This window comes from Coregonus lavaretus, assembly GCF_964263955.1.
Source record: "Coregonus lavaretus genome assembly, chromosome: 29".
NCBI lineage: Eukaryota > Metazoa > Chordata > Actinopteri > Salmoniformes > Salmonidae > Coregonus > Coregonus lavaretus.
The window spans coordinates 6,410,014-6,437,841 of NC_140016.1; the positions used below are offsets into that span (position 1 = coordinate 6,410,014).

The 27,828-nt window shown below is 45.4% G+C and overlaps 1 protein-coding gene across 4 annotated transcripts; it reads right to left on the bottom strand.

Annotated features, from left to right (window-relative positions):
- Positions 1 to 993: 993 nt before the first annotated feature.
- LOC311105319 (UDP-N-acetylglucosamine--peptide N-acetylglucosaminyltransferase 110 kDa subunit) lies at positions 994 to 27,828 on the bottom strand. 4 transcript variants are annotated; one of them, XM_084147436.1, is made up of 22 exons: positions 27,450 to 27,828; positions 23,699 to 23,849; positions 22,782 to 23,025; positions 22,445 to 22,513; positions 18,459 to 18,575; positions 17,711 to 17,790; positions 16,196 to 16,391; positions 15,685 to 15,825; positions 13,938 to 14,038; positions 13,620 to 13,773; positions 13,289 to 13,390; positions 12,792 to 12,971; positions 11,991 to 12,149; positions 11,182 to 11,271; positions 10,939 to 11,064; positions 9,160 to 9,330; positions 5,200 to 5,316; positions 4,653 to 4,823; positions 3,832 to 3,984; positions 3,186 to 3,438; positions 2,698 to 2,821; positions 994 to 2,520 (listed from the first exon to the last, which is right to left on the bottom strand). In XM_084147436.1, exons 1-22 carry the CDS (start codon positions 27,484 to 27,486, stop codon positions 2,340 to 2,342), a joined length of 3,117 nt encoding a protein of 1,038 aa, XP_084003562.1. In that variant the 5' UTR covers positions 27,487 to 27,828; the 3' UTR covers positions 994 to 2,339. The 4 variants fall into 4 exon arrangements, with proteins under 4 accessions (XP_084003562.1, XP_084003561.1, XP_084003560.1 ...); XM_084147435.1 differs by having other exon boundaries at positions 16,181 to 16,391; positions 27,450 to 27,585; XM_084147434.1 differs by having other exon boundaries at positions 23,699 to 23,882; positions 27,450 to 27,585.

Below are 27,828 nucleotides of genomic sequence, written 5' to 3' on the forward strand. Positions count from 1 at the left end.
TTGCCTCATTGTGTAAGAACCCACTCCACTCGTGGAGTAGCGGCTTCTACTGCCCTTTTCAGAATAACTGGGGTAGAGGATATTTGTGCAGCAGCGTCGTGGTCGTCACAGTCTCCTTTTATCAGTTTCTATCTCTTAGATATGTCTTCTAACTCTTTGGCTCAGTCTGTCCTCAGCGTGGCTGAGGGGAGGACTTGAGCTAGGAGAGAGGAATGCAGGACTGAGGAGACAGGTCTCTTTCAGGTCCGCTCCTTATAGAAGAGCCATAGGGGCCAGTGATCAGGATTCAAGCCCAGGCGCTTCTGCTGCTCTGGAGGGGCTGGAGTTGGACAGGGTCATGTGTTGAGGTTAGAGGGCAGGTTGAGGCGGCGTGCATCAAGCCATGGAACATCTGATGAACGTTTTCAGAGAAATATGCATCCAGGTAGAGTAATTGCCCGTTTGGACCTTTTGACAGTTGGATTTTCTTCATCATGATACAAGTTACTGCACATCAAATCTATGACGGAATGTTTTAAAAAAGACAAAGCACATTTTTGTTAGCTTGTTCCAAGGGATATTTATATATAGTTTTTTTCATTTTGCAGTTTGTTCCTTTGATTGAATTTTGTTTTGTAATTATTACAAAACTACTACAGGCTATTACATTTAGAAAACTATTTACCGCCACAGTTCCGTGTGTTGTGTACTGTTGGTGACTCGTGGGGAGCAACCAGATTGTGGCCTGTGGCGTGGGTGTTGTCCTTGAGAAGATATTGGCTCTGTCCATTGTTCTTGCATAGGAACAGCATTGATTGAAAACAAGCTCCTAACATTAAAATGGGTCATATTTACTACGACAGTACACCGTTTTGAAAATCTACATTGTAAAAAATAAATAAACGCTTATACCAAATTGAGAAAAACGAACAGATCTGTAAGGTGGAAGCAATATTGGGGGAACGTGCTCCAACACTACCCTGATTAAATCAGCAAAATGATCAACACATTCCAAGAGGTTTGCCATATTTGTCTTTATTTCAACAGAAATTGAGTCAGAGCCTTGCAGCATACCAGACAGAGCATAAATAAAACAGTTCACAGAAAGACAAGAGTACAAAACAAAAACTTGCTTACAAAATACTTACCTAGGCCATTCCTGGTTTGAGTGATAATCAATCATTACGTGGGGAGAGGGCATAACTAAGGGTGACAGAAATACAGGGCCTTTCCAATGGGTAGTACTAACAAGAAACTCCTGTCTGTCCAATTTATCCATAGGGTTTGGTCTTAACAAGCATACTGCGTGATATCGAACAACAGGACAAAGCCATTGAGAGTTTTTTTTAGTTTTCTTACATTGACACAAAATCCTTAAAAGTTGGCATTTGGTGGTGGTGGTGGTGGTGGGGAGGGAGGGAGGTAGTTCTGATCTTTCTCTCTGAAATCTGATATGAATCATATGCATCTATCTACTCTTATCCTGGCAGTTACCAATAGCATAAGATGAGAAAAACCAAAAGACAAATGTTTTAACATGATTAAGCTGATTCAACGTTTTTTAGTTCAAGACAAGAGTTACTAGATGTTCAGACTGCAACACAGTCCCTTCATATACTCTTATTACATCAACCTCTTATTCCAGATTCAATTATTACATGGAGATCGAAAAACATTGAGGCAGGCTTGGGACATTGAGGCAGGCTTGGGACATTGATGCAGGCTTGGGACATTGATGCAGGCTTGTGTAAAGAGTCCCATATACACACACACAGAGAGAAGAGAAAAAGCCACAGGGAGTCTCTTCCAGGCGCTGGATGGAGGGAAGGATGGGGGGTTGTTCCTTCTCCTCTCCTACCCTGTGTGGATGCTGTGGTTTGGGGGAAGAGTCTCAGGTGAAGAGCTGAGTGGTTCTGGCTCAGTCTGGCTCAGGGAAACAGGTAAGATGGGATATGATGACTAGGAGTGAAGGAGGGAGGGGGGGGGATGAAGACACACCTGCAGGCTCTACAACAGACAAGAGTCCAAGTCACAGGGGAGGGAAGAGGGAAGCAGGGTTGAAGAGGAGCAGATAGGTGCTAGGCTTTGGGCAGGAGGGGCAGAGTGGTGGGTTAAGGGCGAGTGGGGGTCAGAGTTCAAGTCCAGGTGCTTCTACTGCTCTGGAGGGGCTGGAGTTGGACAGGGGTGAGGTTAGAGGTCAGGGTGGGGTGCATCGATCGATGGGACGTCTGGTCGGGGGCTGCGTCTCATATAGCACCCTATTCCTTTTTGTAGTGCATTACTTTTGTCCACACTCTCTTTAGGCCCTGGTCATAAGCAGTGTACTGAATAGGGTGCCATTTGGGACGCACTCTGGTTCTTCAGGCGCTCTCGCTGCTCTCGATGGGCTGCAGTTTGACCAGGTGGTCTGGCTTGCCTCCGCTGGCGTGGCGCTCCCACATCTGCAGGTAGAGCTTCTCCAGATCCGTAGTGTACTGCTTGGTGTTGAACAGAGGGCTGCAGATACGCTGCTTCCACACACGGGACCGGATCATCTTCAGACTGGGGGAGGAGAGGGGGTCAATTACAGCAATGGTGAGAAGAGGATGAGTGTAAGAAAAGACAGGAGAGAGAGAGAGAGAGAGAGAGAGAGAGAGAGAGAGAGAGAGAGAGAGAGAGAGAGAGAGAGAGAGAGAGCGAGAGCGCTAGCTGGAGTGTGTGTTACTCAGAGGATCTTACTATTCCATGTCAGAGCCCAGTTTGACGGCCACGTCCTCATACTCCTGTCTGGTGTGGGCGATGAGCTCTGGACAGCCCAGACACTGCAGCTGAGAGGCTGCCACGCGTGACGCCAGGGTCTCACCTGTACGGGCACACGTGACATTTAAAAGACCGACCTGTTGTTCACCCACACCACCGTTACTACAGCACCCACCCACACCACCGTTACTACACCACCGTTACTACACCACCCACCCACACCACCATTACTACACCACCCACCCACACCACCGTTACTACACCACCCACAGAGTGCAACCCAATTATCTCCGTACTGTGCATTTGTTCCCTTCCCTTCATGGATTAGAAAGGAAACGACTGAGATATAGAAACTCCTCCTAGCCCATTCCAACACCAATCCAACGCATTCTAATTTGTGGAGAGTAGTGAACAAGTGCACACTTCAGAAGGAAACGTCTCTGTCCTACGATCATACACCGTCTCACCTGGCATGGTAACCATGGGTGTCCCGGCCCAGAGGACATCCATGCCGGTGGTGTGTCCGTTACAGAGTGGCGTGTCCAGACACACGTCGGCCAGCTGGCCCCGTCTCACGTGCTCCTCCTTGGGCGCCACCGGAGAGAAGATGATGCGGGAGGCGGGCAGGCCGAAGTTCTGGGCGTACTGCTGGATGTTGGGCTCGCCCACTGCAGGGAAACGCAGCAACCACAGGACACTGTTGGGAACACGCTTCAGGATCTACAGGAGAGGAGAGACGGGAGAGGAGAGGAGAGACGGGAGAGGAGAGACGGGAGAGGAGAGGAGAGACGGGAGAGGAGAGGAGAGACGGGAGAGGAGAGACAGGAGAGACGGGAGAGGACAGACGGGAGAGGTGAGACAGGAGAGGTGATCAGTAAGAGGTGCTGTGTGTCTGAAATGGCACTACTGTTGACCAAGGCCCATATTCCCTATATAGTGCACTACTTTTGACCAGAGCATAGGGCCTGGTCAAAGCTAGTGCACTATCACAGAGACTAGGGTGCCATTTCACCCTGAGAGTCAGGGAAACGGAGGAATACCTGAAGAAACATGACAATCTAAGACAACAGGATCATGGAGCATTGAGAAAGTGTTTTCTAGCTTGAGGCTTACATTGGCCCACATCTGCAGGGTGGGGGGGTCGATCTTGTAGAGCTGGTTGAAGTTGCAGTAGACGATGGAGTCTTCAGGCAGGCCGTACTGGGAGCGGGTTGTCACGACGATGGTACGAGGAACCTCCTCTCCTGTAGCCGCCTTGTTGTTGATCTGAGATGGAGGACAAGGTGGTGGTTATGATGGAGAAATGTATTCTGAGCAGAGAGGGAGAGGAAGGAAGGAGAGCAAGGAGAGAGAGAGATTGGGGCGGCAGGTAGCTTAGTGGTTAAGAGCGTTGTGCCAGTAACCGAAAGGTCGCTGGTTCTAATCCCTGAGCCAACTAGGTGAAAGATCTGTCGATGTGCCCTTGAGCAAGGCACTTAACCCTAATTGCTCCTGTAAGTCGCTCTGGATAAGAGCGTCTGCTAAATGACAAAAAAAAAAAAAAAAAAGAAGAAGAAGAAATCTAGGGGGCAGAGGAGAGGAGAGGCCAGTGCATAGTGACACATGACAGTGTTTCCCATACATCCCTGTTCACTACAGTACTGGAACCATATTCCTAGGTGTCAAATCTCAAAAGTAGACGTGCAAGTGACCCAATGTCTTTCTCCAGTACTAGCCAGTCTGTGTGCCCCATACCTGGAGGGCTACAACCTCCTCCACTGGAAGTATCTGAAAACACAGTAAACATGGAGATGGAACACTACAGACTGTAGTCATGTCACATGGCTGGGATCAAAAGGTCAACCATACAGGTTCATCTCTGCTTCATTCAACCAGCAAAATAACAACCTGGTATTCATTCTTATCCATTTCCTCTGTGTGTCCCCCTCCAGTACCTGTGTGGTGGCCAGTCCATTGCTGACGGTGAATCCGTTGATGGTGACCTGAATCTGTCCCTGGTTGATCATGTTGATGATGGCCTCAGCTGCTGTGTTCATGGGGATGACAGGCATGGACAGAGCCCCGTTGGTTTCTGCTACTCCACTGTCCCCACTGGCACACTTCATCTGGACAGGAAGGAAGGAAGGGGTCAGTGATTTACAAATCATTTGCATCTTATTTTTCAGGAGGATAAGGGTGGGTCTTCACCGTTCAAATTGAAGAAAACAAAAGGAACAGACAATGGGGGTACCTTTCCAATAGTTGATGGTCCTAGTCCAATGGAAATATGGTCACAGGACATTCCCCATGTCACTGTCTCACCTTGACGTCAGGCAGGCTGTCCAGGAAGGGTTAGGGCTATTCACCATGTCACTGTCTCACCTTGACGTCAGGCAGGCTGTCCAGGAAGGGTTAGGGCTATTCACCATGTCACTGTCTCACCTTGACGTCAGGCAGGCTGTCCAGGAAGGGTTAGAGCTATTCCCCATGTCACTGTCTCACCTTGACCACCTTTACGTCAGGCAGGCTGTCCAGGAAGGCCTTGAGGTCAATGCCATTCAGAACGATGCGGTTGTCAAAGATGTGGCCGTTAGACTTGAAGTCAATCACCGCCTTTTTCTGTTGAAGAAAATAAAACAAGATCACTGAGGTGAACTGCATGTCAAGTGTCGTTCCAAGAAACCACGTCAGGGTTGTAGATCTTAAAAGCATTATTTTCATTCATCAAAGAATGCCTTTTTCTTTCAGATGAATGTCAGTTTAGTATTTTTATTTAAGCTTTATGTAACCAGGGGAAACCCACAATCAAAACAAGTGCATTTCTCCTTCACCACATTCCTCATAGTCCCGAACTGACCCTTCGAGATAAGAGTCAAGCCACAAAGTAGCCTGCAGGTCATTCCATGCGCTAGGGTCACAATAACTAAAAGGCAATCTTCCCAGACTCTGTGGAGACCTGAGAAAACTCTAGAACCAGCCAGTCTTGAGAGCGAGTCTGATGGTGGCTGGATATCCAATTAAGAAGTGAGGTAGTATGGGAGTTTCTCGAGAAATGCTTTATATACAAATAGCCGCTAGGCTTGGGCGGTATTTTCATATCGTCATACCGATCTTCTCTCATCTCGGGATTTACGGTACCACCGGCACGGCACACAAGGGGGCCAAAAAATAAAAAATAAAAGCCCATTGTGCCTCTATTACCGGAATGCTAACAGAATTAGCACAAACTAATAGCGAAATCACATAGCTGTTACCTAAATGCTAACGCGCGAAAACGAACATAAACTTATCGCAAAGGCAGGCAAATCCAGCTCAAAGTTATACAAGCATAGCGAGTATCTACCGTATGTCATTTTCAGTGAGTGTGAACATTTACTAGCGAAAGTGAACAAGAGAAATTGTGCAAAATGAACAAAGTTGTGATGCATGCTTTTCTGAAGGAAGAGCAGCATGTGTACACAGACCAGAGGATAGAGGAAAACACTAATAGGAAGCACAGGGGAAAAAAGGCAGCTGTACAGACAACTCATCCAAAACTCACTAGACCTCTGGCTGAAAGACATTATAAGATCGTTTCTGATAAAAAATAATTATAAGTTGCTGAGGTGTAGTCACTTTTGAGGACACAAGCGCAAGTACAAATATAAAAATGAAATATTTTATATGATGCATTTCCTACTCAACAATACTGTATGAATAAGGCTTGAAATGATTTACAGTGAGGGAAAAAAGTATTTGATCCCCTGCTGATTTTGTACGTTTGCCCACTGACAAAGAAATGATCAGTCTATAATTTTAATGGTAGGTTTATTTGAACAGTGAGAGACAGAATAACAACAACAAAAATCCAGAAAAACGCATGTCAAAAATGTTATAAATTGATTTGCATTTTAATGAGGGAAATAAGTATTTGACCCCCTCTCAAATCAGAAAGATTTCTGGCTCCCAGGTGTCTTTTATACAGGTAATGAGCTGAGATTAGGAGCACACTCTTAAAGGGAGTGCTCCTAATCTCAGCTTGTTACCTGTATAAAAGACACCTGTCCACAGAAGCAATCAATCAATCAGATTCCAAACTCTCCACCATGGCCAAGACCAAAGAGCTCTCCAAGGATGTCAGGGACAAGATTGTAGACCTACACAAGGCTGGAATGGGCTACAAGACCATCGCCAAGCAGCTTGGTGAGAAGGTGACAACAGTTGGTGCGATTATTCACAAATGGAAGAAACACAAAATAACTGTAAATCTCCCTCGGCCTGGGGCTCCATGCAAGATCTCACCTCGTGGAGTTGTAATGATCATGAGAACGGTGAGGAATCAGCCCAGAACTACACAGGAGGATCTTGTCAATGATCTCCAGGCAGCTGGGACCATAGTCACCAAGAAAACAATTGGTAACACACTACGCCGCGAAGGACTGAAATCCTGCAGCGCCCGCAAGGTCCCCCTGCTCAAAAAAGCACATATACAGGGCCTTCTGAAGTTTGCCAATTAACATCTGAATGATTCAGAGGAGAACTGGGTGAAAGTGTTGTGGTCAGATGAGACCAAAATCGAGCTCTTTGGCATCAACTCAACTCGCCGTGTTTGGAGGAGGAGGAATGCTGCCTATGACCCCTAGAACACCATCCCCACCGTCAAACATGGAGGTGGAAACATTATGCTTTGGGGGTGTTTTTCTGCTAAGGGGACAGGACAACTTCACCGCATCAAAGGGACGATGGACGGGGCCATGTACCGTCAAATCTTGGGTGAGAACCTCCTTCCCTCAGCCAGGGCATTGAAAATGGGTCGTGGATGGGTATTCCAGCATGACAATGACCCAAAACACACGGCCAAGGCAACAAAGGAGTGGCTCAACAAGAAGCACATTAACGTCCTGAAGTGGCCTAGCCAGTCTCCAGACCTTAATCCCATAGAAAATCTGTGGAGGGAGCTGAAGGTTCGAGTTGCCAAACGTCAGCCTCAAACTTAATGACTTAGAGAAGATCTGCAAAGACGAGGGGACAAAATCCCTCCTGAGATGTGTGCAAACCTGGTGGCCAACTACAATAAATGTCTGACCTCTGTGATTGCCAACAAGGGTTTTGCCACCAAGTACTAAGTCATGTTTTGCAGAGGGGTCAAATACTTATTTCCCTCATTAAAATGCAAATAAATTTATAACATTTTTGACATGCGTTTTTCTGGATTTTTTTGTTGTTATTCTGTCTCTCACTGTTCAAATAAACCTACCATTAAAATTAGAGACTGATCATGTTTTTGTCAGTGGGCAAACGTACAAAATCAGCAGGGGATCAAATACTTTTTTCCCTCACTGTATATGCTTTCTAAATAAAGCATAATCAAATTATAAAATGACTAACTAAGATTTTGCCTTCCTTATAACTGAAGTACATATTTGTTTGTTTAGTGTTAAAAGAAAATGTGCATATTTTCTAAAGGTCTCGATCAAAACGTCTGGCCCCATCGCTGTGAACGTCTCAGAGCTCTAACTTGGCTTCCTGAACTCGCCGTTCATCTCATATTAATCTTGTCCGTCTATGACAAAAAAACAATGAATTATTTTACATGAATGCGCTACGATGTAACGACTGCAGGCATGTGCTTTGTCTGTGGCTGCGATGTAGGGTTCAGCCAGGAGTTAACGGACAGACGGAAGAGCAAATTAAATGGTAGGAGGGACATCCCAGCTTCAAGTGGTTTCAGATTTCACATCCTACATCACAGGCTCAGAAAAAACTGTCAGTGGGAACCAGGGCTATTGCTCAATGCAAGCCATTTCGATCTACCGAGTCCACAGATCGATTTATAAGCAAAATTGTCAGTCGGAACCAGCACCAGAAGCACGCAGGTCCCCAAAACAGGGGACTTTACATCTAAGAGGTTTTAATGGCCTGCTGCACTGAAGGGGAACGGGAATAAATAACTGTCATCCGCATAGAGATGTACGTCCCAATTATTATTAAGTGACAAACCAACATTATTAATGTAAATCGTGAAGGGCCTAGTATTGAGTCTTGTGGCACTCCTTTGGTTATGTTAAGAAAATTCAACTGACCTCATCGGCAGATATACTTTGGCTACACCAATTACTACACCTTTATATTTAATTCACTGCAGTCAGTGATATCCTTGATGCTGAAACTTTACCTTTGACTCAACAGTGAAACATGACAAGAGAATAAACAGTCCCTCCAGGATTCCCCCAGATTACAAATATTTTTGCTAAATCAACTATTCCCTGCATATTATGTGAGGGCTTGCAAATTTGACCAATCACTGCACTACTTCCGCACAAGTCAAATCATCGTAATATTATCGCATAAAAAAAAAACTGACCCGTCACCGCAGAACAAGAGGGCTCGCAATTTCAACCAATCACTGCACATTAGCCGTATAAGGTTCAATCAAGCCACACTACAACAAACTATTGGTTACTGGATAAACAGGAATCTCACCTTGAGGTGGGGGAACATGTTCGCGTGGTCTCCAATAAAGAAGGTGTGTGGCATGTAAGCTAGTTTCTCAGAGTACTGCTCCGCCACCTCGATGGGGGACGTCTCCTTGTCTGACACGATGTAGTCCATGAAGGGAGCTCCGCTGGTTCCCGGGTAGCCCAACCACATACACTGAGAAGAAGGAGAGAACAGTTGGCAGAGTGAACTTTATTTGGACATTATACCCCGGCAGTTGTGTAGTGCCATTGTTTTTTTTGTTTGTTTTTTTTTAGGTGAGGGAGCGCACGCGGAGAAAAATAAATGAAAAATTCTCAATCAACAGATGTAGCCTGCTGAATATCATTGTAGAGTAGGCCTATGCCCAAATATATTGTCTCAATAAAATGTTATATTTTTTATACCCTCAAAACACCAAGTTAAGCATACCTCATTTCCAAATAGGCCATCACTGTCTATCGTGAATTATAATTCTTTACGTTTTAAATGGTGAAACGTCCAAACTGCATGCCTGCCAATCATTTGATCTCAATCAGTTAGAGCTTCTTGAATTACTGTTTCGTGAGCAAATTAAAAAACAGATGGTGTTAAAACTATTAGCCTTTTTTGTAGGACTACTTTGTTTCAATCAAAGCATACACCGAGTACAAATCATTAGAAACACCTGCTCTTTCGATGACAGACTGACCAGGTGAAGCCTATGATCCCCTAATGATGTCACCGGTGAAATCCACTTCAAATCAGTGTAGATGAAGGGGAGGAGACGGGTTAAAGAAGGATTTTAAATCCTTGAGACATGGATTGTGTATGTGTGCCATTAACAGGGTGAATGGGCAAGACAAAAGATTGAAGTGCCTTTGAACGGGGTATGGTAGTAGGTGCCAGGCGCACCGGTTTGAGTGTGTCAAGAACTGCAACGCTGCTGGGGTTTTTCACACTCAACAGTTTCCCGTGTGCATCAAGAATGGTCAAACACCCAAAGGACATCCAGCCAACTTGACAACTGTGTGAAACATTGGCCTAATACAATAACTTTGTGGCAACAGTTTGGGGAAGGCCCTTTCCTGTTTCAGCATGACAAATCCCCCATGCACAAAGCGAGGTCCATACAGATATGGTTTGTCGAAATTGGTGTGGAAGAACTTGACTGGCCTGCACAGAGCCCTGACCTCAACCCCGTCTAACACCTTTGGGATGCATTGGAACGCCGACTGCGAGCCAGGCGTAATCGCCCAACATTAGTGCCCGACCTCACTAATGGTTGTGGCTGAATGGTAGCAAGTCCCCAAAGCAATGTTTCAACATCTAGTGGAAAGGCTTCCCAGAAAAGAGGAGGCTGTTATAGCAGCAAAGGGGGGACCAACTCCATATTAATGCCCATGATTTTGGAATGAGATGTTTGACGAGCAGGCGTCCACATACTTTTGGTCATGTAATATATATATATATATATAGACTGTTTAGTGCCAAAAATAAGGGGTTAAATACATGTAAAAAAAAAAAAAAAAAAAACATCCTGATCCTTCTTATATCTCTCAGTTATAGGACAGACCCTTCAGACCAAACTTCCTTTTTAATTTTTTTGGGGGACTGTAGTTGCATGTACTGAATCTGTTATTCAATGCATTTGTATGGGCGAATAGCAGCAAGGCCAAATCAAAAATATATATACATACTTCAAGGGGTCTTAAAATTCAAAATCAAATAGCAAAATGATCCTTGGTATGACCTTAAAACAATTCCATATAGCTTACATGGCCAAATAAAGCCTAATTATCTCACCTGGATGGGAGCGGGGCGCAGGGCAAACAGCTCGTTGCGGGCTCCTTTGGTGTAGCCGTTCATATTGACCAGGATGTGGAGTCCATCCTGATGGATCCTGTCTGCTGCCTTACCGTTACACGGGAGCTGACAGAGGAGAGAGACGGGAGGAGGAGGAAGGGAGAGTGGCTCTATGTTCTTCAGTACAGAGGAAAGGACAAAGAAAAGTACTTTTGATTGAGTTGTCTATCTGCGTTAACTCACCTGTGACAGGTCAGTGAAGTGATGGGCCTCGGCCACCACCTTTACCCTGAAGTTGGTGTTGTCATCTGGGCTCAGGGCATAGCAGAACACCTGGGGAGAGGAACCACCAGACATGTTCCAACCATGTTACCACCAACCGTTAGAACAACCACCAGACATGTTACAACCATGTTACCACCAACCGTTAGAACAACCACCAGACATGTTACAACCATGTTACCACCAACCGTTAGAACAACCACCAGACATGTTACAACCATGTTACCACCAACCGTTAGAACAACCACCAGACATGTTACAACCAACCGTTAGAACAACCACCAGACATGTTACAACCAACCGTTAGAACAACCACCAGACATGTTACAACCATGTTACCACCAACCGTTAGAACAACCACCAGACATGTTACAACCATGTTACCACCAACCGTTAGAACAACCACCAGACATGTTACAACCATGTTACCACCAACCGTTAGAACAACCACCAGACATGTTCCAACCATGTTACCACCAACCGTTAGAACAGCTGCACGGCCAGTATGGCTTTTATATCCGAATTTAAGATTTTAAAAACAAATTTCAAGTACTGTTAGGTCACTATAACACCTCACTTATATTTATCCATTATTTATTCAGTTACGTCGCATTGAGAATAAAACGTCGCATTGAGAATAAAACATTTGTTTAAATGAAAATCAAATCCAGGTATGCAAACACATCAGTTCATTCTAAATCATTGGTTGTTGCCAGTCCTCCTGATAGCATCTCTAGTGGTAATGATTCAGAACAGTAGGAAACCCTCACCTCAAACTGCTCAGAGTTATGCATGCCGGGGATGGACTGCATGAGGTGGGAGGTGGGGTGGTTCCCGAAGTCAGAGCTGACATATCCCACCCTCAGACGACCCGCGCTGGCCTTCAGGTCCTTGGGGTACTCAAAGGCCGGCTTGTGGAGCGCATTGATCTGTGGTGGGATTGGGGGGGGCGTTAGACTATGTCACAGCTGGTAAACTGACAAACTAGGCTGCGTCCCAAATGTCACCCTATTCCCTATAAAGTGCACTACTTTTACCCAAAAGTAGTGCTCTATGTAATGAAAAGGATGCCATCTGAGACACAGCCCAAGGCTCTCTTCCAAAATGTACACTAGCATCCTACTTAGAATGATTTCTAGTATGGACATTGGAACATCATAGCCTGTCAGATAATGACCATAATCCTAGCTCCTTTCAGGTGGTCCAACTAGACAAGGCAGATTAAAACCAGATCCCTCGTCCATAACGCAGTTACAACTATCCTGAACCTGACCTAACTAACATCCAACTAACCGCCCAAACCTAACCCATCTTAACCCATCTAGGAGACCCTCTTTACCCAGCAAGCACCCCAACCACCTTCTGCCATCTAAGGCTGGTGTTTACTGTTTATTTTTAACTAGAAAAACGACTACAGGCCTAATAAGTTTCCTTAAAATGAGCCAGAAGGGTAACTTCCAAGCCATCCCACCTTACCGTTCACCCTTCACCCTTCACCATACAAGCATCCCAGCCCAGCCTTCACCTGAATAAAAGTTCAATACTGTACTTGCTTCGATGAGGGCCTGTACCTTGTCCAGACAGAGGTTGCCGTGCCTCTCAGCGATGGCCTTGCGGAAGCCGTGAGAGAGGGGGTATAACATGCTGTGGTGGGGGTGCACCGAGGGCAGACGGTTTTTATCCAACTGGTCAGCCACGATGCTCACCAGCTTCTTCATACGCTCATCATAGTCCGTCCAGTCACACACAATCTGGAGAGAGGAGAGACCGCTGTGTAAGTGGTGAGGAGAGTGTGTGTGTTTGTGTGACAGAAGTTTGTGAGGCAGTCTGAAGTGTAAAACCAGAGACATGTAATCCAAGAGCAGTAACTCTTGAGCCTTACTTGTGTTCTCTCTTTCGCAATGTCTCACATCAATACATGATTTATACTCAAGTTACAGCTGAGTCTCAAATCAGGATTTGGCCTTTAAGTGTATCTGCAGTAACTTGACACGGGAGACTAGTGTGTTTTTCTTCCTGTTTTCAGCAGTGTGTGTGTGTTCAGCAGTGTGTGTGAGAGTGTGTGTACCTGCAGGCAGTGTGCCAGGTTGCAGTAGGCATCAGGGAAGTCAGGCTTCAGTTTCAGGGCTGTACGGTAAGAAGCAATGGCTTCTGGGATGTTACCAGAGTCCTGAGGGGAGGGGACATATCATTACAATAATGGAATCATAAAACAACTTCCTTTATAAATACATGCATTTTAATATTTCCATGAATTACAAAACAAAATTGCAGACCATAGGTAAATTTGGCCCTGCGGAATATCAGTGACAAAGGAGGAGTAATGCCAATCCCAAATCGGCTTCACTGCATGTCTGATAGGAGTCGGGGTTATGACAGACGTGGCAGATGAAAGTCACCTTGTGTATGGAGGCCAGGTTAGAGTGAGCATCAGCAAAGGCAGGGTTGATCTGGATGGCTCTGGTGTAACACTGTAACGCTCCCTGGACATCCTGCATCTCCTTCAGAGTGTTGCCCATGTTCGAGTAGGCATCAGCAAACGTGGGGCTGATTCTACAGACACACACAAACAATTCAGTAGGATGCAAATCTTATCCACTAGATGTAGTACCTTGAAACACCATCCCTAAAAAGGTGTGTCTCTGTGGATTGTCAAACCACCACTGATTGAGAGATGAAAGAGAGGGCGAGACTGAGAGAGGCGTCTGTCTGCGAACCTGATGGCCTCCTTGTAGTGCATGAGGGCCTCCTGGAGTTTCCCCTGCTGCTGCAGAACACTGGCCAGGTTAGAGTGGGCCGCTGCAAACTCTGGAAACACCTGAAGACGACAACACAACCACAGGTTAGAATACATGTTACAACAGGACACTGGCCAGGTTAGAGTGGGCCGCTGCAAACACCAACCACACACACAGGTTATAGGGTGTCCAATCAAAAACGCATAATCTGACCACTGGGTAAAATAGGATGTTAATTGTGTAGATAATCCTCTATGAAAACTCTGTTCAAAAGTTATTGGAGTTTTCACCCTTGTAGGATGGCCAGAATCAGTGTTCACCCTTGTAGGATGGCCAGAATCAGTGTTCACCCTTGTAGGATGGCCAGAATCAGTGTTCACCCTTGTAGGATGGCCAGAATCAGGACGACTAAATCAATGGAGACCAGAGAAAAGGTTGTAATAAAATAAGAATCTGGAAAATTGCATGGCGTCAGTTAGGCTGGATTATGTGTAGAATTAAGGCTACCTGATGGCTCACCGTTGAACTCGGCATCTTCTCCAATCCGCAGGACATACAATCAATAGAGGTGATATCGATTTTGAGACATGTAGTATTTTCATATTTTAGTATATGTGTTTCATATTAAATGCTAAATTCTTGTTCTTTTTCTAAGATTTCTCACAAAAACAAGCGTATGATGTGAAATGTCAACGGAGCACTGAGCATATACCAATCTTTTTATTTTCAAAGCCTTTTACATTTAATTCAGCTCGTGTCATGCTAAATGTATGCACTCACTAACTGTAAGTCGCTCTGGATAAGAGCGTCTGCTAAATGACTAAAAAAAAAACCCAGCGGAAACAACTTCGAAGACGACGACCACAAAATGTAAAATCGGCACCGCTCTGTCAGAGCTCAGTGCATATTATCGGAGGTATTACGTTAAGAAATACAACTTTTTGGATATACAATAACAATCAAAAGTTTGGACACCTACTCATTCAAGGGTTTTTCTTTATTTTTTACTATTTTCTACATTGTAGAATAATAGTGAAGACATCAAAACTATGAAATAACACATATGGAATCATGTAGTAACCAAAAAAAAAGTGTTAAACAAATCATAATATATATATATATATGTGGGAACTCTTTCAAGACTGTTGGAAAAACATCCCAGGTGAAGCTGGTTGAGAGAATGCCAAAAGTGTGCAAAGCTGTCATCAAGGCAAAGGGTGGCTACTTTGAAGAATCTAAAATAAAATATATTTTGATTTGTTTAACACTTTTTTGGTTACTACATGATTCCATGTGTTATTTCTTAGTTTTGATGTCTTCACTATTATTCTACAATGTATGAAAATGATATGTTAAGTGGTAGTGGTCCTCTGTAGCTGAGCTGGTAGAGCACGTCGCTTGTAACGCCAAGGTAGTGGGTTCGATCCCCGGGACCACCCATACACAAAAAAGTATGCACGCATGACTGTAAGTCGCTTTGGAGAAAAGCGTCTGCTAAATGGCATATTATTATTATTATTATATTATTAACACTGAACGATTCAGCACATGAATAATCATATTTGTCTTGGTAAAATGTATTTTATAACATAAGGAGGTGAAATTTCATCACCAAAGCACGTTTTCACCTACTCTGGGCAGAGTGAGTGGACACCCTACAGGTTAGAATTCATATTACAACAGGACACTGCCATATAGTTGTCCTTGGTGTGGTTATCCATCTCACCTCCAGGGCTTTCCTGTAGAGCTGGACGGCGTCCTCGATGTTGCCCTGTTCCCTCTTGATGTTGGCCAGGTTGTTGAGAGAGTCGGCGTGGGTGGGACACAGACGCAGGGCCGTGTTGTAACACTCCTCAGCCTCGGATACCTGGGAGAGACGGGGTTAAACCACACAGGTTTAAACCAGAGACACACATGGCCAGATACACAAGGACAGATACAGACACCCCACACAGACAGAAACACTCAAATGTTTTGTACAGACAGACACCAAGCCCCAGAGAGGGCCAAGAGAAAGGGAGACCCCAACAGAGACAACAGCTACACAGAGACACCCCCCCCCCCCCCATCATCATCATCTCCTAAATTGGGTCAAGGAAGGAATGGCATGCACAGGGCACAGAGACAACTGCTGCGGCCTGCTGGGACCGCCATGCCTTTCACACTGGCAGTAGGGATGCAGAATAACATAGTATTCTCTCACTGCTGGGACACACACACACCGTGTTCTTCCTTACATTGCCCTTCTCCTTGAGTGCGTTGGCCAGGTTACAGTAGGCGTCGGGGAAGTGGGGCTGTAGCTCGATGGCGCGGCGGTACGTGTCGATGGCCAGGTCGATAAGACCCTGCTCGTAGTAGACGCACGCCAGGTTGCCGTGGACGACGGCGTGGTTGGGGCTCAGGCTGAGGGCGCGCAGGTAGCCAGCCACCGCTCTGAAATGGTTGGAAGAGAGAAGGGTGGTTAAACTACTAGCAATAAGTAAAATACTACTAACTACTAAAGGCTGAGGACTCTGAGGTAGCCCACCACTGCTCTGCATGGAGATACATGGAGCGGTACTAGTGATCTGCAGAGGAGAGCAAAGGGCGGTACTATTATTTTGTTGTTTATTTTTACTTTATTTTCTCAAAATGTATCCGCTATCATTTTCTTACAACTGACAACTTGAACAAATTTTTCGGCCTACCCAAGAGGAAACGCCAACGTTACAGAGGCAATAGGGGAGGGATCCTGGAGAGATTAAGGTGAAGGGACTCAAGAGGGAGCCAGAGATCAAGATAGCCTAACCAGAAGAATAAAAACCTGTCCCCCGACCCTCCTCCTCCTGGCCTTTGCACACTCTGCCATTAAATTTGCCCATTTGGGGATCTGATAGTATTTCTGAAACTGGTTGAGAGAATGCCAAGAGTGTGCAAAGCTGTCAAGGCAAAGGGTGGCTATTTGAAGAATCTCAAATATAACATATTTTGATTTGTTTAACACTTTTTTGTTTACTACATGACTCCATATGTGTTATTTCTTAGTTTTGATGTCTTCACTATTATTCTACAATGTACGAAAATGATGTTAGAGAAAGACCACACTGAACGATTCAGAACATGAATAATCATATTTGTCTTGGTAAAATGTCTTTTATTCCATGCGAGAAATTGCCAAGAAACTGAAGATCTTGTACAACGCTGTGTACTACTCCCTTCACAGAATAGCGCAAACTGGCTCTAACCAGAATAGAAAGAGGAGTGGGAGGCCCCGGTGCAAAACTGAGCAAGAGGACAAATACATTAGAGTGTCTAGTTTGAGAAACAGACGCCTCACAGGTCCTCAACTGGCAGCTTCATTAAATAGTACCCGCAAACCACCAGTCTCAACGTCAACAGTGAAGAGGCGACTCCCGGATGCTGACCTTCTAGGCAGAGTTGCAAAGAAAAAGCCATATCTCAGACTGGCCAATAAAAATAAAAGATTAAGATGGGCAAAAGAACACAGACACTGGACTTTTTCTTTGCAACTCTGCCTAGAAGGTCAGCATCACGGCACCCTATTCCCTATACAGTGCACAATTCTGACTGGAGCCCCATGGGCCCTGTTCAAAAGTAGTGCACTACATAGGGAATAGGGTGCCATTTGGAACATAATCCCTATTATTAGCCTACGACTCACCAGGTGAAATAAGGATGATTAGGATTATGAATGCCTGAACGAGGGAGTGTCTTCATGTTTAACTGGTTACACCATGGGAACAGTCACTGACCTGTCAAAGATGCGAGCCTCTTTCAGAACGTTGCCCAAGTTGATGTAGGCATCCAGGAAGTTGGGATCCAGAGTCACAGCCTGACAAATACCCATAAATCCATACAATGTTAAACAACTCCTCCAAACACCAGTTGTAATGGGGAATATTTAAGATTAATAAAGCTCATATTCAGTTGAGTACTTAACACAATGCTTAGCATATTTATATATGTTTTCCCATTAAGTAATTCACATGATTTGAAGATTTGTGACACTCATTTCTGCCACAGGTGGGTCACTAGATGTGATGCTGGATGTTACTCATATCTGTTGATAGGGATTGCCAGACTGTAGGTCCAAGGACACTGATTTTTGTTGTATTCTGTGGAACACTGATTCTGTAGCTAGCAGCCGACAAGGTCTTGGCTTTCTGGTGCTGAGTAATAAGGGCCTTCTCGGCGAAGACCAAGTTAAACTTTTTCTCTGCTCTTGTTGCAACTTGAATTAAACCAAATTGATTTATGATTGACTATATCCACGACTGCTCTCGTTTGTTCACCTGAAAATCCCCCTTACACCAGTGAACGGTCCACAGTACACCCACTACTCTACTAGGACTGTGCTTAAAAAGGTCTCAAAGACATTAATAGTATTGTGTGTGAATTATCAAATGTTTCAGCCCAGACATGAAATCATTAGTCAGTCACACTAGACTATCCTGGTTTGTCCTTTGTATTTACATCACCAGCTGTGTAGAAAAGTCTTACCTTCTCAAAGTGGTGTATGGCCAACCATATCTCTCCCTGGGCGTTGAACACACAACCCAGGTTGCTCCAAGCCACCGCAAAGTTGGGCTGAGTCTCAATAGCCTTCAGGTAACACGCCTTCAATGGGTTAACAATCAAAACCAGAGGAGGTAGGAGCAGAGGAAGAGTAGTGGCAGAGAAGAGGTAGGAGGAGAGGAAGAGTAGTGGCAGAGGAGAGGAAGAGTAGTGGCAGAGGAGAGGAAGAGTAGTGGCAGAGGAGAGGAAGAGTAGTGGCAGAGGAGAGGAAGAGTAGTGGCAGAGGAGAGGAAGAGTAGTGGCAGAGGAGGTAGGAGGAGAGGAAGTAAAATAAAATAAGATTTGAAGAAAACAGGAAGAAAAACAAAAAAGGGGTAGAGGAAACAGAATTAGCGACCGTTCTCAACTAAAGCAAAAAGTGAGTGTGCAGCATGGGCTCGCCTGCGCTGAAATCTGCGGCGCTAAGCTTCCTTGCTTATTCCTACGCTGCGCAGATCCAACCAGCACCCACACGCAGACCGACATTCTGCAGTTATCATCATGACCTCTTTCTCACAACACGAGGAACCGAAACGACTAGACTTTTCTTCTGTTTTGTTATTAAAAATGTACAGCAGATAAGCTGTTTTGTGTGAAGGAAAAATACCTAAATGATATTCAAATTTATTATAAAAACAACCGTTAACTTTATGTTTGATAGCGGACTATATTAACTAGCGGTATCTCACAACCTTGAATGGCGGGTGCTGCGTGCACGTGGAGGTCCCTGTAATGCGTGCGCACACAAAGCTACGTGGGCGGGCGTGTCCTAGGTGTGTGTTTGGCTACAACCACAGTCACGCCGCCGACCCTGCTGCTGCTTAGCAACAAGAGGTCGTTGTTTGCCGCCGCTGCGCTCGCTCGCTGACCCCGGCCGGGTTTGCGGACCGGCTACAGACCCAGAGTCCCGGGAGACACCCTGCTTTACCCAGACTGCCACACTCTGTACCCCACAATGCCTTTCAGGACCAACGGGCGGCAGAGGACGGGGGTTTGGGGTTAGAGGTCGTGGAGACCACAGCCAAGCGGCTGGTTAGATAAGAGGGGGAATATAGAGAAGGGGAGTTTGAAGTTAAGGGGCATCAAGACTGCCAAGTGTCTGACGCCCTAAGAGGAGGAGAGAGAGAATAGGAGAGTTGATCTAACACCAGAGCCCAGGGGCTGTTCCGCAGGGCAATGTGTAAATAAAGTAGTCAATGGTGTCCTGTTGGAGGCTGGGGGTACGCTGGGTGCCAGGCTGACAGAGGGCGTCGGGGGGAGGAGGGGGTCTGTACCCAGCAGGCCGGGGGGGGGGGGATGGGGGCGGGGAAGCTTGCTTGAGCCTGATGCTTTTTTGGCCTTGGAAGGTTTGTTCGCTGCGCAGCCCCTGCGTTACTGCACACTCACAGCGCACAGTCTGCATCATCGGCAGAACGCTGCAACTCCAAAACCAAGAAGGAAAAAAAACTAAATCAACAGGAAAAAAATGCAACCAACATGTAAAAGTTAGAGGTTTCTTACTTTTTCTTTATTTAATATTTCCCCCGCTAATTGCTTCCATGTTTGGTATGTTTTTTGAATTTACTGATATACGTTTTGCCCGTTGTTGTCATGGTAATTGAAGGTATTTAAAGGAATGCTTACTGTACTTCTCTTTTTGTTTTGTTTGTTTTGTTTTTACTTTTCTTGTTTTGTTTCTCTGCTCTTCAGAGGAAGCCACAAGACAGAGGCATGACGTAGTAGTAGTAGTTCATGGTTTTTCTTTTGCTGGCAGTTACAAACCCGTTACCATATTGTTTGGACTTTGTCAGAGGGGCGGGCGGCAGCCTCAGCAGCAGGCGGTTGAGGACTGATGCTGCCCTAGTGATCCGTGTTTCAGCCAGGGCACCTAGGGTACGGTAGCAGGAGTAACATCATCACCCACCTGAAACAACCTTCTAAATAACATCATCAGTCGTGGAAAAAAAAACCAAGAGACAAAATAAAAACAACAGCGTTAGTAAAAGTTAGCAAACAAGACATTATTTTTTTCCCTCTCATATGTAAATGAAATAAAACGTCCCAAAAAAAAAAGAAAAAGAAAAGCACAACAAAATGAAGACAACCTGCTCTGTTTACACTCATGCAATGAATGTTCATTTGATTTTCCAATACAAAAAACGGATGTACGGGGGGGTGAGGGGGGGGGGGGTTGGGAGGAGGGAAGAAAGGCTTTGATAATGTGTTTTATCAAATCACTAATATTATAATATTATAGTATGGCCAAGCTAGGAGAAAGGAGGGAGGATAACTAGCTTGATCTTCATCAAATGAACTGATCACATTTCTTTGGAAATAATATGTCATAGCATACTCTTCTTCAACCTCTTTTTCCAAAAAGGTTCTTTTTTTAATGCTTTTTCTTTGTCCTGTTGTGCTTGAATCCTGGCCAATGGGGAGTGAGAAGAAAAGCCGTGGTGTGTAATGATTGGGTATCTAGAAGCCTCCATAGGTAGCTCTGAAATAAAGAGGTCAACGCTGGTTGCTGCGCGTGCATGTTTCTCTCTAACCCAGCCAACTGAACGCGGGCGGCGGAGTGCAGATTGTGAGCTGTCTGCCTGACGCAGCATCGGACCGTACTACAGGCTCTTGTAAGGAGGGGTGTGTGTGAAAGGACTGTACCACGTTTTCATACCCTGACTATTCTATTCACCCACTCGAAGACAGCAGGGACAGTCAGATAAGATAACCAGTAGGGCCCAGTTGGCCTTAGCGGCAGCATCGGCTGTTTCTGATCAGATGGGGTGAGTAGACCTAGGCTTGGATTTTGAGAGCACTGTGGGGTCGTGTCGAGCCTCTGATTAGGGCGTAGCTGGGGTGTCAGGAAGGCAGCTCTTAGCGCGCACACTCCACCGGGCCTAGCGAGCGCGCGGGGGGAGGAGCCACAGTGCACGGGGGCTGGCCTGGCAGCTCCCTGGAGCTCCTCCCCCTTCTGGCACCAAATAAGATGGCCTGGCACCAGGTCACCTAGCAAGATGTCAACTCCACAGTTCCAGCTTTCACCCAACCCAGGGAAGGTATAGATATCGTATCAGGGAGATGGACAGAGATATCGTTAAAAAGGGCCAATGTATGCATGGCTTAGAGGAGGTAAATAAAGACGGAATAAAGGGGTCAGAGGACAAGATACAAGACTAGCAAATCTGCATGGGTAGGGGGTAGTGGGAAAACTGGATTGAGTGGTGGAGTTGTCGATTTGTTGTTAAATAATTGGAGTAATGTGGTTTGGTTAGAGGCCATCTTATCTTTTGCATTGCAGAGATTAAACTAACTTCATCAGTTCATTTATCCTTCCAAGACCGAGCCAGCATTATCCCTCCAAAACCACCTTTGTTTTGAACATTTTATGAGTTTATAAAAAAAATCCATATCAGAACCATAATTATTGCTAACAATTTGAAAAGCCCAGCCTTTCTTCCTGTGAGGGGAGAGGGGCTGACCCGAGGTTGAGAGGTCAGAGAGAAGAGCATTGTGAGAGGAAGCATGGTGTAGGGAGTGGAGAGAGAATGGTGATGCCTCTATTCTAGCGAGGCTCAAAGGCAAAAGTATAAAGCGGTCTGAAAAGTAACTTCCAGAAAAAAAGGAGGGTTTAATGGGTTGGGGGTCTATAGAATGTTTTCCCCCTTCAACATTATTAGCCTCTTAAGAGGGAGGGGGAATCTGCCCAGAGCCAGGGTGTAGTGGAGGGGGGGCCTTCCCAGGGCCTCAGATGGCATCTGAGATAGAGACAAATCACACTGAAGTGAATGACTGAATAGTGGGGAGAAAAAAAAGGGGGGCAACTTTGGCCATCGGGCTCAAAGGGGGCGGGGGGATAGAACTGACAAAACATTTTACAAAGAAATCAAAGTATATTTTAAAACAAACAAAAGATAAGCAAAAAGCTGTGCCAGTGTCAAGCCCCTGGGACATACCTTAGCCTCTTCCAAACGCCCGAGGGCTTTGAGCAAGTTCCCCAGGTCGCTGCGCACACAGTACAGATCCTGAGGGACAGGAAACAAAAAGGAGACACAGATTAGAGCTCCAAACCAGAACCGGACTACTAGACTGACTAACACATCACATTATTTGATATCTACAAAGGGATCATCAAATGTCTTGAGTAGGACAATACTAGAATTGACATCTGATTGGGGGTAGCTTAAGGGTGTAAAATGTGTCACGGTTTGGCAGAACACCAAAACTTTGGGTTTTGTGCTGGTCTGCTTGGCTTATGATGAGGTACATGAACTGGGTCCAAGGTCCACTCACAGGGTTGTACTGTAGGGCTGAGACATAGGCCTGGACGGCCCCCTCCATGTCTCCCGCTGCCACCAGGGCTGCCGCCAGGTTGATGTAGCCGTCGATGAAGTCTGGTTTCAGCCGCAGGGCGTGGCGGTAGTGCTCTATAGCCTCCTGCAGCTGGCCGCGCTCCTTGTACACGTTGCCCAGGTTGGAGTAGGCCTCAGCCAGCATGGGATTCTGCTTGATGGCCAAGGTGCTGAAGTGGGCAGATCTGGAGGGACGGAGGAGGTGGTCACAAGGCTGGTAGGTTGTACTGGCCTGGAGAAATGTGGTGGTGTGTGGTCCAGTACTGGTACTTTATAGTGAATGGGAGATCTCATTTAGCACACTAGCTGATGCATTGTGTGCTGTGAGATAGTGGGACGACTAAAATGGTTGTGTGTGTGTGTGTGGGGGGGGGGGGGGGGGGGGGTGTGTGTTAAACTTAAGTTTCATTCCAATTTCACATGATACAAATCACTTCCTTTTGCTTATTGTACAAAGAGACAGAGCGACAACCCAAAACACCCGAGAAAGAACACAGTCAAATCAAACCCAACACCTGGATCACCTGTGAGAAGAGAAAACGGCCACCACCACAGTAAGCGTCATTTTAGAGTGGGAAAAGAGGAGATGAGAAGAAGATGTAGGGAGATTACTGACGGACCAGCTGCCCAGCCAGCCATTCCTTACTCCTCAACACCACAGATGTGTAGTAGCACCATGCGCTGTTGGCAGCCAGTTTATTGCAGCCCCAGTTTACAGCAGCACCAGAGTTCTGCAGTTCCAGCCAGTCACAGTGGGCCCAGCATTCTCTCCAGACCAGGCCCACCATGTTGACTCACTGCAGTGCGAGCTGACCTCTGACCTCCAGGTCCTTCACACCCCCCCCCCCACCACCTCACCTGTCGAGCCTGCGACACTGGAAGTGGATGGAGGAGAGCAGCAGCAGTACGCCCGTGTTGTCGGGCTCCTGCCTCCACAGCTGCATACAGTGGCGCTCAGCAGCCTCAAAGTCACCCGACTGGTACTCCCGGTGCGCCAGCTCGGCCAACCCTTGGAAGGAAAGCATACGTTGTTTTGTCGGTTCTGTAGCACCAACACCCAACAACCCGAGGAGGGGGAAACAACACGTTAGCGGGGATGGAAGAACATGAGGACAGAGACAAAATAATAAATGAGATAAAGTATTGGAGAAATCATAAAATCATACTATTTATAAAAATGCCCTTGGGTGCTAAATAATTGCATCGTTGAAGTAGATCAAATCAATAGTTTAATAGAAATTGCTGTGTCGCGATGAACTGTCAATCATCCCTGGGTATGAGTCACGTTTTAGAGAAAATGTGTGGCTATAGGTCAGATAGCTACTGTTATTCACTGTTTTATAGGCCAAGAAGTCAACTGCCCTTGAAATTAGCAGCAGGTATTCTTTCTTTGAAAGATACACTACATTACCAAAAGTATGTGGACACCTGCTCGTCGAACATCTTATTCCAAAACAAACTGGCATTCATATGGAGTTGGTCCCCCCTTTGCTGCTATAACAGCCTCCACTCTTCTGGGAAGGCTTTCCACTAGATGTTGGAACATTGCTGCGGGGACTTGCTTCCATTCAGCCACAAGAGCATTAGTGAGGTCGGGCACTGATGTTGGGCTCGCAGTCGGCAACCTATTCATCCCAAAGGTGTTCAATGGGGTTGAGGTCAGGGCTCTGTGCAACCCAGTCAAGTTCTTCCACAACGATCTCAACAAATCATTATTGTATGGACCTCTCTTTGTGCACGGGGGCATTGTCATGCTGAAACAGGAAAGAAAGGGCCTTCCCCAAACTGTTGCCACAAAGGAGAAAGCACAGAATCATCTAGAATGTAATTGTATGCTGTAGCTTTAAGATTTCCCTTCACTGGAACTAAGGGGCCTAGCCGAACCATGAAAAAGAGCCCCAGACCATTATTCCTCCTCCACCAAACTTTACAGTTGGCACTATGCATTGGGGCAGGTAGCGTTCTCCTGGCATCCGTCAAACCTAGATTTGTCAGTCGGATTGCCAGACGGTGAAGCGTGATTCATCACTCCAGAGAACACATTTCCACTGCTTCAGAGTCCAATGGCAGCGAGCTTTACACCATCCAGCCATGGAAACCCATTTCATGAAGCTCCCGACTAACAGTTCTTGTGCTGACGTTGCTTCCAGAGGCAGTTTGGAAATCCATAGTGACGATTTATAAGCTCTACGCGCTTCAGCGGTCCCTTATGTGAGCTTGTGTGGCCTACCACTTCGCGGTTGAGCCGTTGTTGCTCCTAGACCTTTCCACTTACAGTTGACCAATGCAGCTCTAGAAGGGCAGAAATTTGAAACGACCTTGTTGGAAAGGTGGCATCCTATGACAGTGCCACAATGAAAGTCACTAAGCTCTTCAGTAAGGCCATTCTACTGCCAACGTTTGTCTATGGAGATCGCATGGCTGTGTGCTCAATGGGTGTGGCTAAAATAGCTGAATCCACTAATTTGAAGGGGTGTCCACATACTTTTGTATATAGTGTATCTAACTAGCTAAATGATTAGCCCTGTTAGCTGTATAACAGTCAAGAGCTGATTTTTTTTTTTTCATTATTAGGATTTTAACTAACGTTAGCTAGTCATCAGCTTCGTAATCATGAAAAGTATTAACATTAGCAAGTTAGAACTGTCTGACAAAATATTATGAAAAACGCTATGTTGTGCGATGAAATAAAAATTGACCAAAGTACATAGCTGGATGAAATTTAAGGTGATTGTTTACAAATGGACGCTAGTTGGTGGACAAAAACAACCCCCCCTCAACATCTTGCTAACTAGCTAACAGTAGCTAGTCTAGCTAAAATTAGATTGATGCCTAAAATGTCAAGGGAAAACTAAACAGCCTACAGACCCAACACAATCACAGTCAATGACCACAGGATCAACTAATTAGCTACATTAGCTAGCTAAATTGTGTCAAATATTAGGGAAGCTAACTAAAGAAACTAAAATGACGTTTTGCGGGATTATGGTCAAGCTAGCTAATCCAATAACATCCTTTGGGCTTCATGTCTTGCGGGTTTACCTTCAGTTGAAGTCGGAAGTTTACATACACTTAGGTTGGAGTCATTAAAACCAGTTTTTCAACCACTTCACAAATGTCTTGTTAACAAACTACAGTTTTGGCAAGTCGGTTAGGACATCTACTTTGTGCATGACAAGTAATTTTTCCAACAATTGTTTACAGACAGATTATTTCACTGTATCACAATTCCAGTGGGTCAGAAGTTTACATACACTAAGTTGACTGTGCCTTTAAACATCTTGGAAAATTCCAGAAAATGATGTCATGGTTTTAGAAGGTTCTGATAGGCTAATTGACATCGTTTGAGTCAATTGGAGGTGTACCTGTGGATGTATTTCAAGGCCTACCTTCAAACTCAGTGCCTCTTTGCTTGACATCATGGGAAAATCAAAAGAAATCAGCCAAGACCTCAGAAAAAAAATTGTAGACCTCCACAGGTCTGGTTCATCCTTGGGAGCAATTTCCAAACGCCTGAAGGTTCATCTGTACAAACAATAGTACGCAATAATAAACACCATGGGACTAGGCAGCCGTCAAGCTCAGGAAGGAGTCAAGCTCAGGAAGGAGACGCTTTCTGTCTCCTAGAGATGAACATACTTGGTGCGAAAAGTGCAAATCAATCCCAGAACAGCAAATAACCTTGTTGAAGATGCTGGAGGAAACCAGTACAAAAGTATCCATATCCACAGTAAAACAAGTCCAATATTGACATAACCTGAAAGGCCACTCAGCAAGGAAGAAGCCACTGCTCCGAAACCGCCATAAAAAAAGCCAGACTATGGTCTGCAAATGTGGCAAAGATCGTAAAATTGTGGATATATTTCAAGCAACATCAAGACATCAGTCAGGAAGTTAAAGCTTGGTCGCAAATGGGTCTTCCAAATGGATAATGACCCCAAGCATACTTCCAAAGTTGTGGCAAAACGGCTTAAGGACAACAAAGTCAAGGTATTGGAGTTGCCATCACAAAGCCCTGACCTCAATCCTATAGAACAGTTGTGGGCAGAACTGAAAAAGTGTGTGTGAGCAAGGAGGCCTACAAACCTGACTCAGTTACACCAGCTCTGTCAGGAGGAATGGGCCAAAATTCACCCAACTTATTGTGGGACGCTTGTGGAAGGCTACCCGAAACGTTTGACCCAAGTTAAACAATTTAAAGGCAACGCTACCAAATACTAGTTGAGTATGTAAACTTCCGACCCACTGGGTTATTCTGACACTTCACATTCTTAAAATAAAGTGGTGATCCTAACTGATCTAAGACAGGGAATTGTTACTAGGATTAAATGTCAGGAATTGTGAAAAACTGAGTTTAAATGTATTTGGCTAAGGTGTATGTAAACTTCCGACTTCAACCGTACCTAGGTGATCCATTTTGTGTATTTACACAACAGATCGTTACATATCCACACCTGGCTAACTGACATGCTATAATTGAAGATGGCGCAACATTTGGATTAGTTACACGCTGGCATAAAGTAAAAACTGGTTCTGCAAGATGTTAGCAGAGGCTCGTGTCATGCTAACGGGGTTAGCTAGCAAGGAAGCTAACTGGCGCGAACTCTACCTGTGCTGTCAGCCACGTTTCCCACGGAGCTCGCCATCTCCTCGGTCTTCGAGTCTTGCACGGTGGTCGTCAGTGTTGTAGTTTGAGGATATCAAATTAAGAGAAACGTAATTATATGCGTCGATTGGTCGACGTTTCTTGAGCTGTTGCTAGCTAAAGCTGTTAGCCTAGCTATGCTAACCACAGCGTCAACGCTAGCTAGTCAAGAAGGAGCTAGTCTCTTTTCAATAGTTGGCTAGCGCCTACGCGATTTACTGTCCTTGCAATATATACGTCTAACTGCTAACAATCAGGCTACGGGACTAAAATATAAATATTTCCTTCAAATTCGCAATCATGAAGTGCTGGTTCGTCTTCAACAAAGTGACCCTCGAGACAT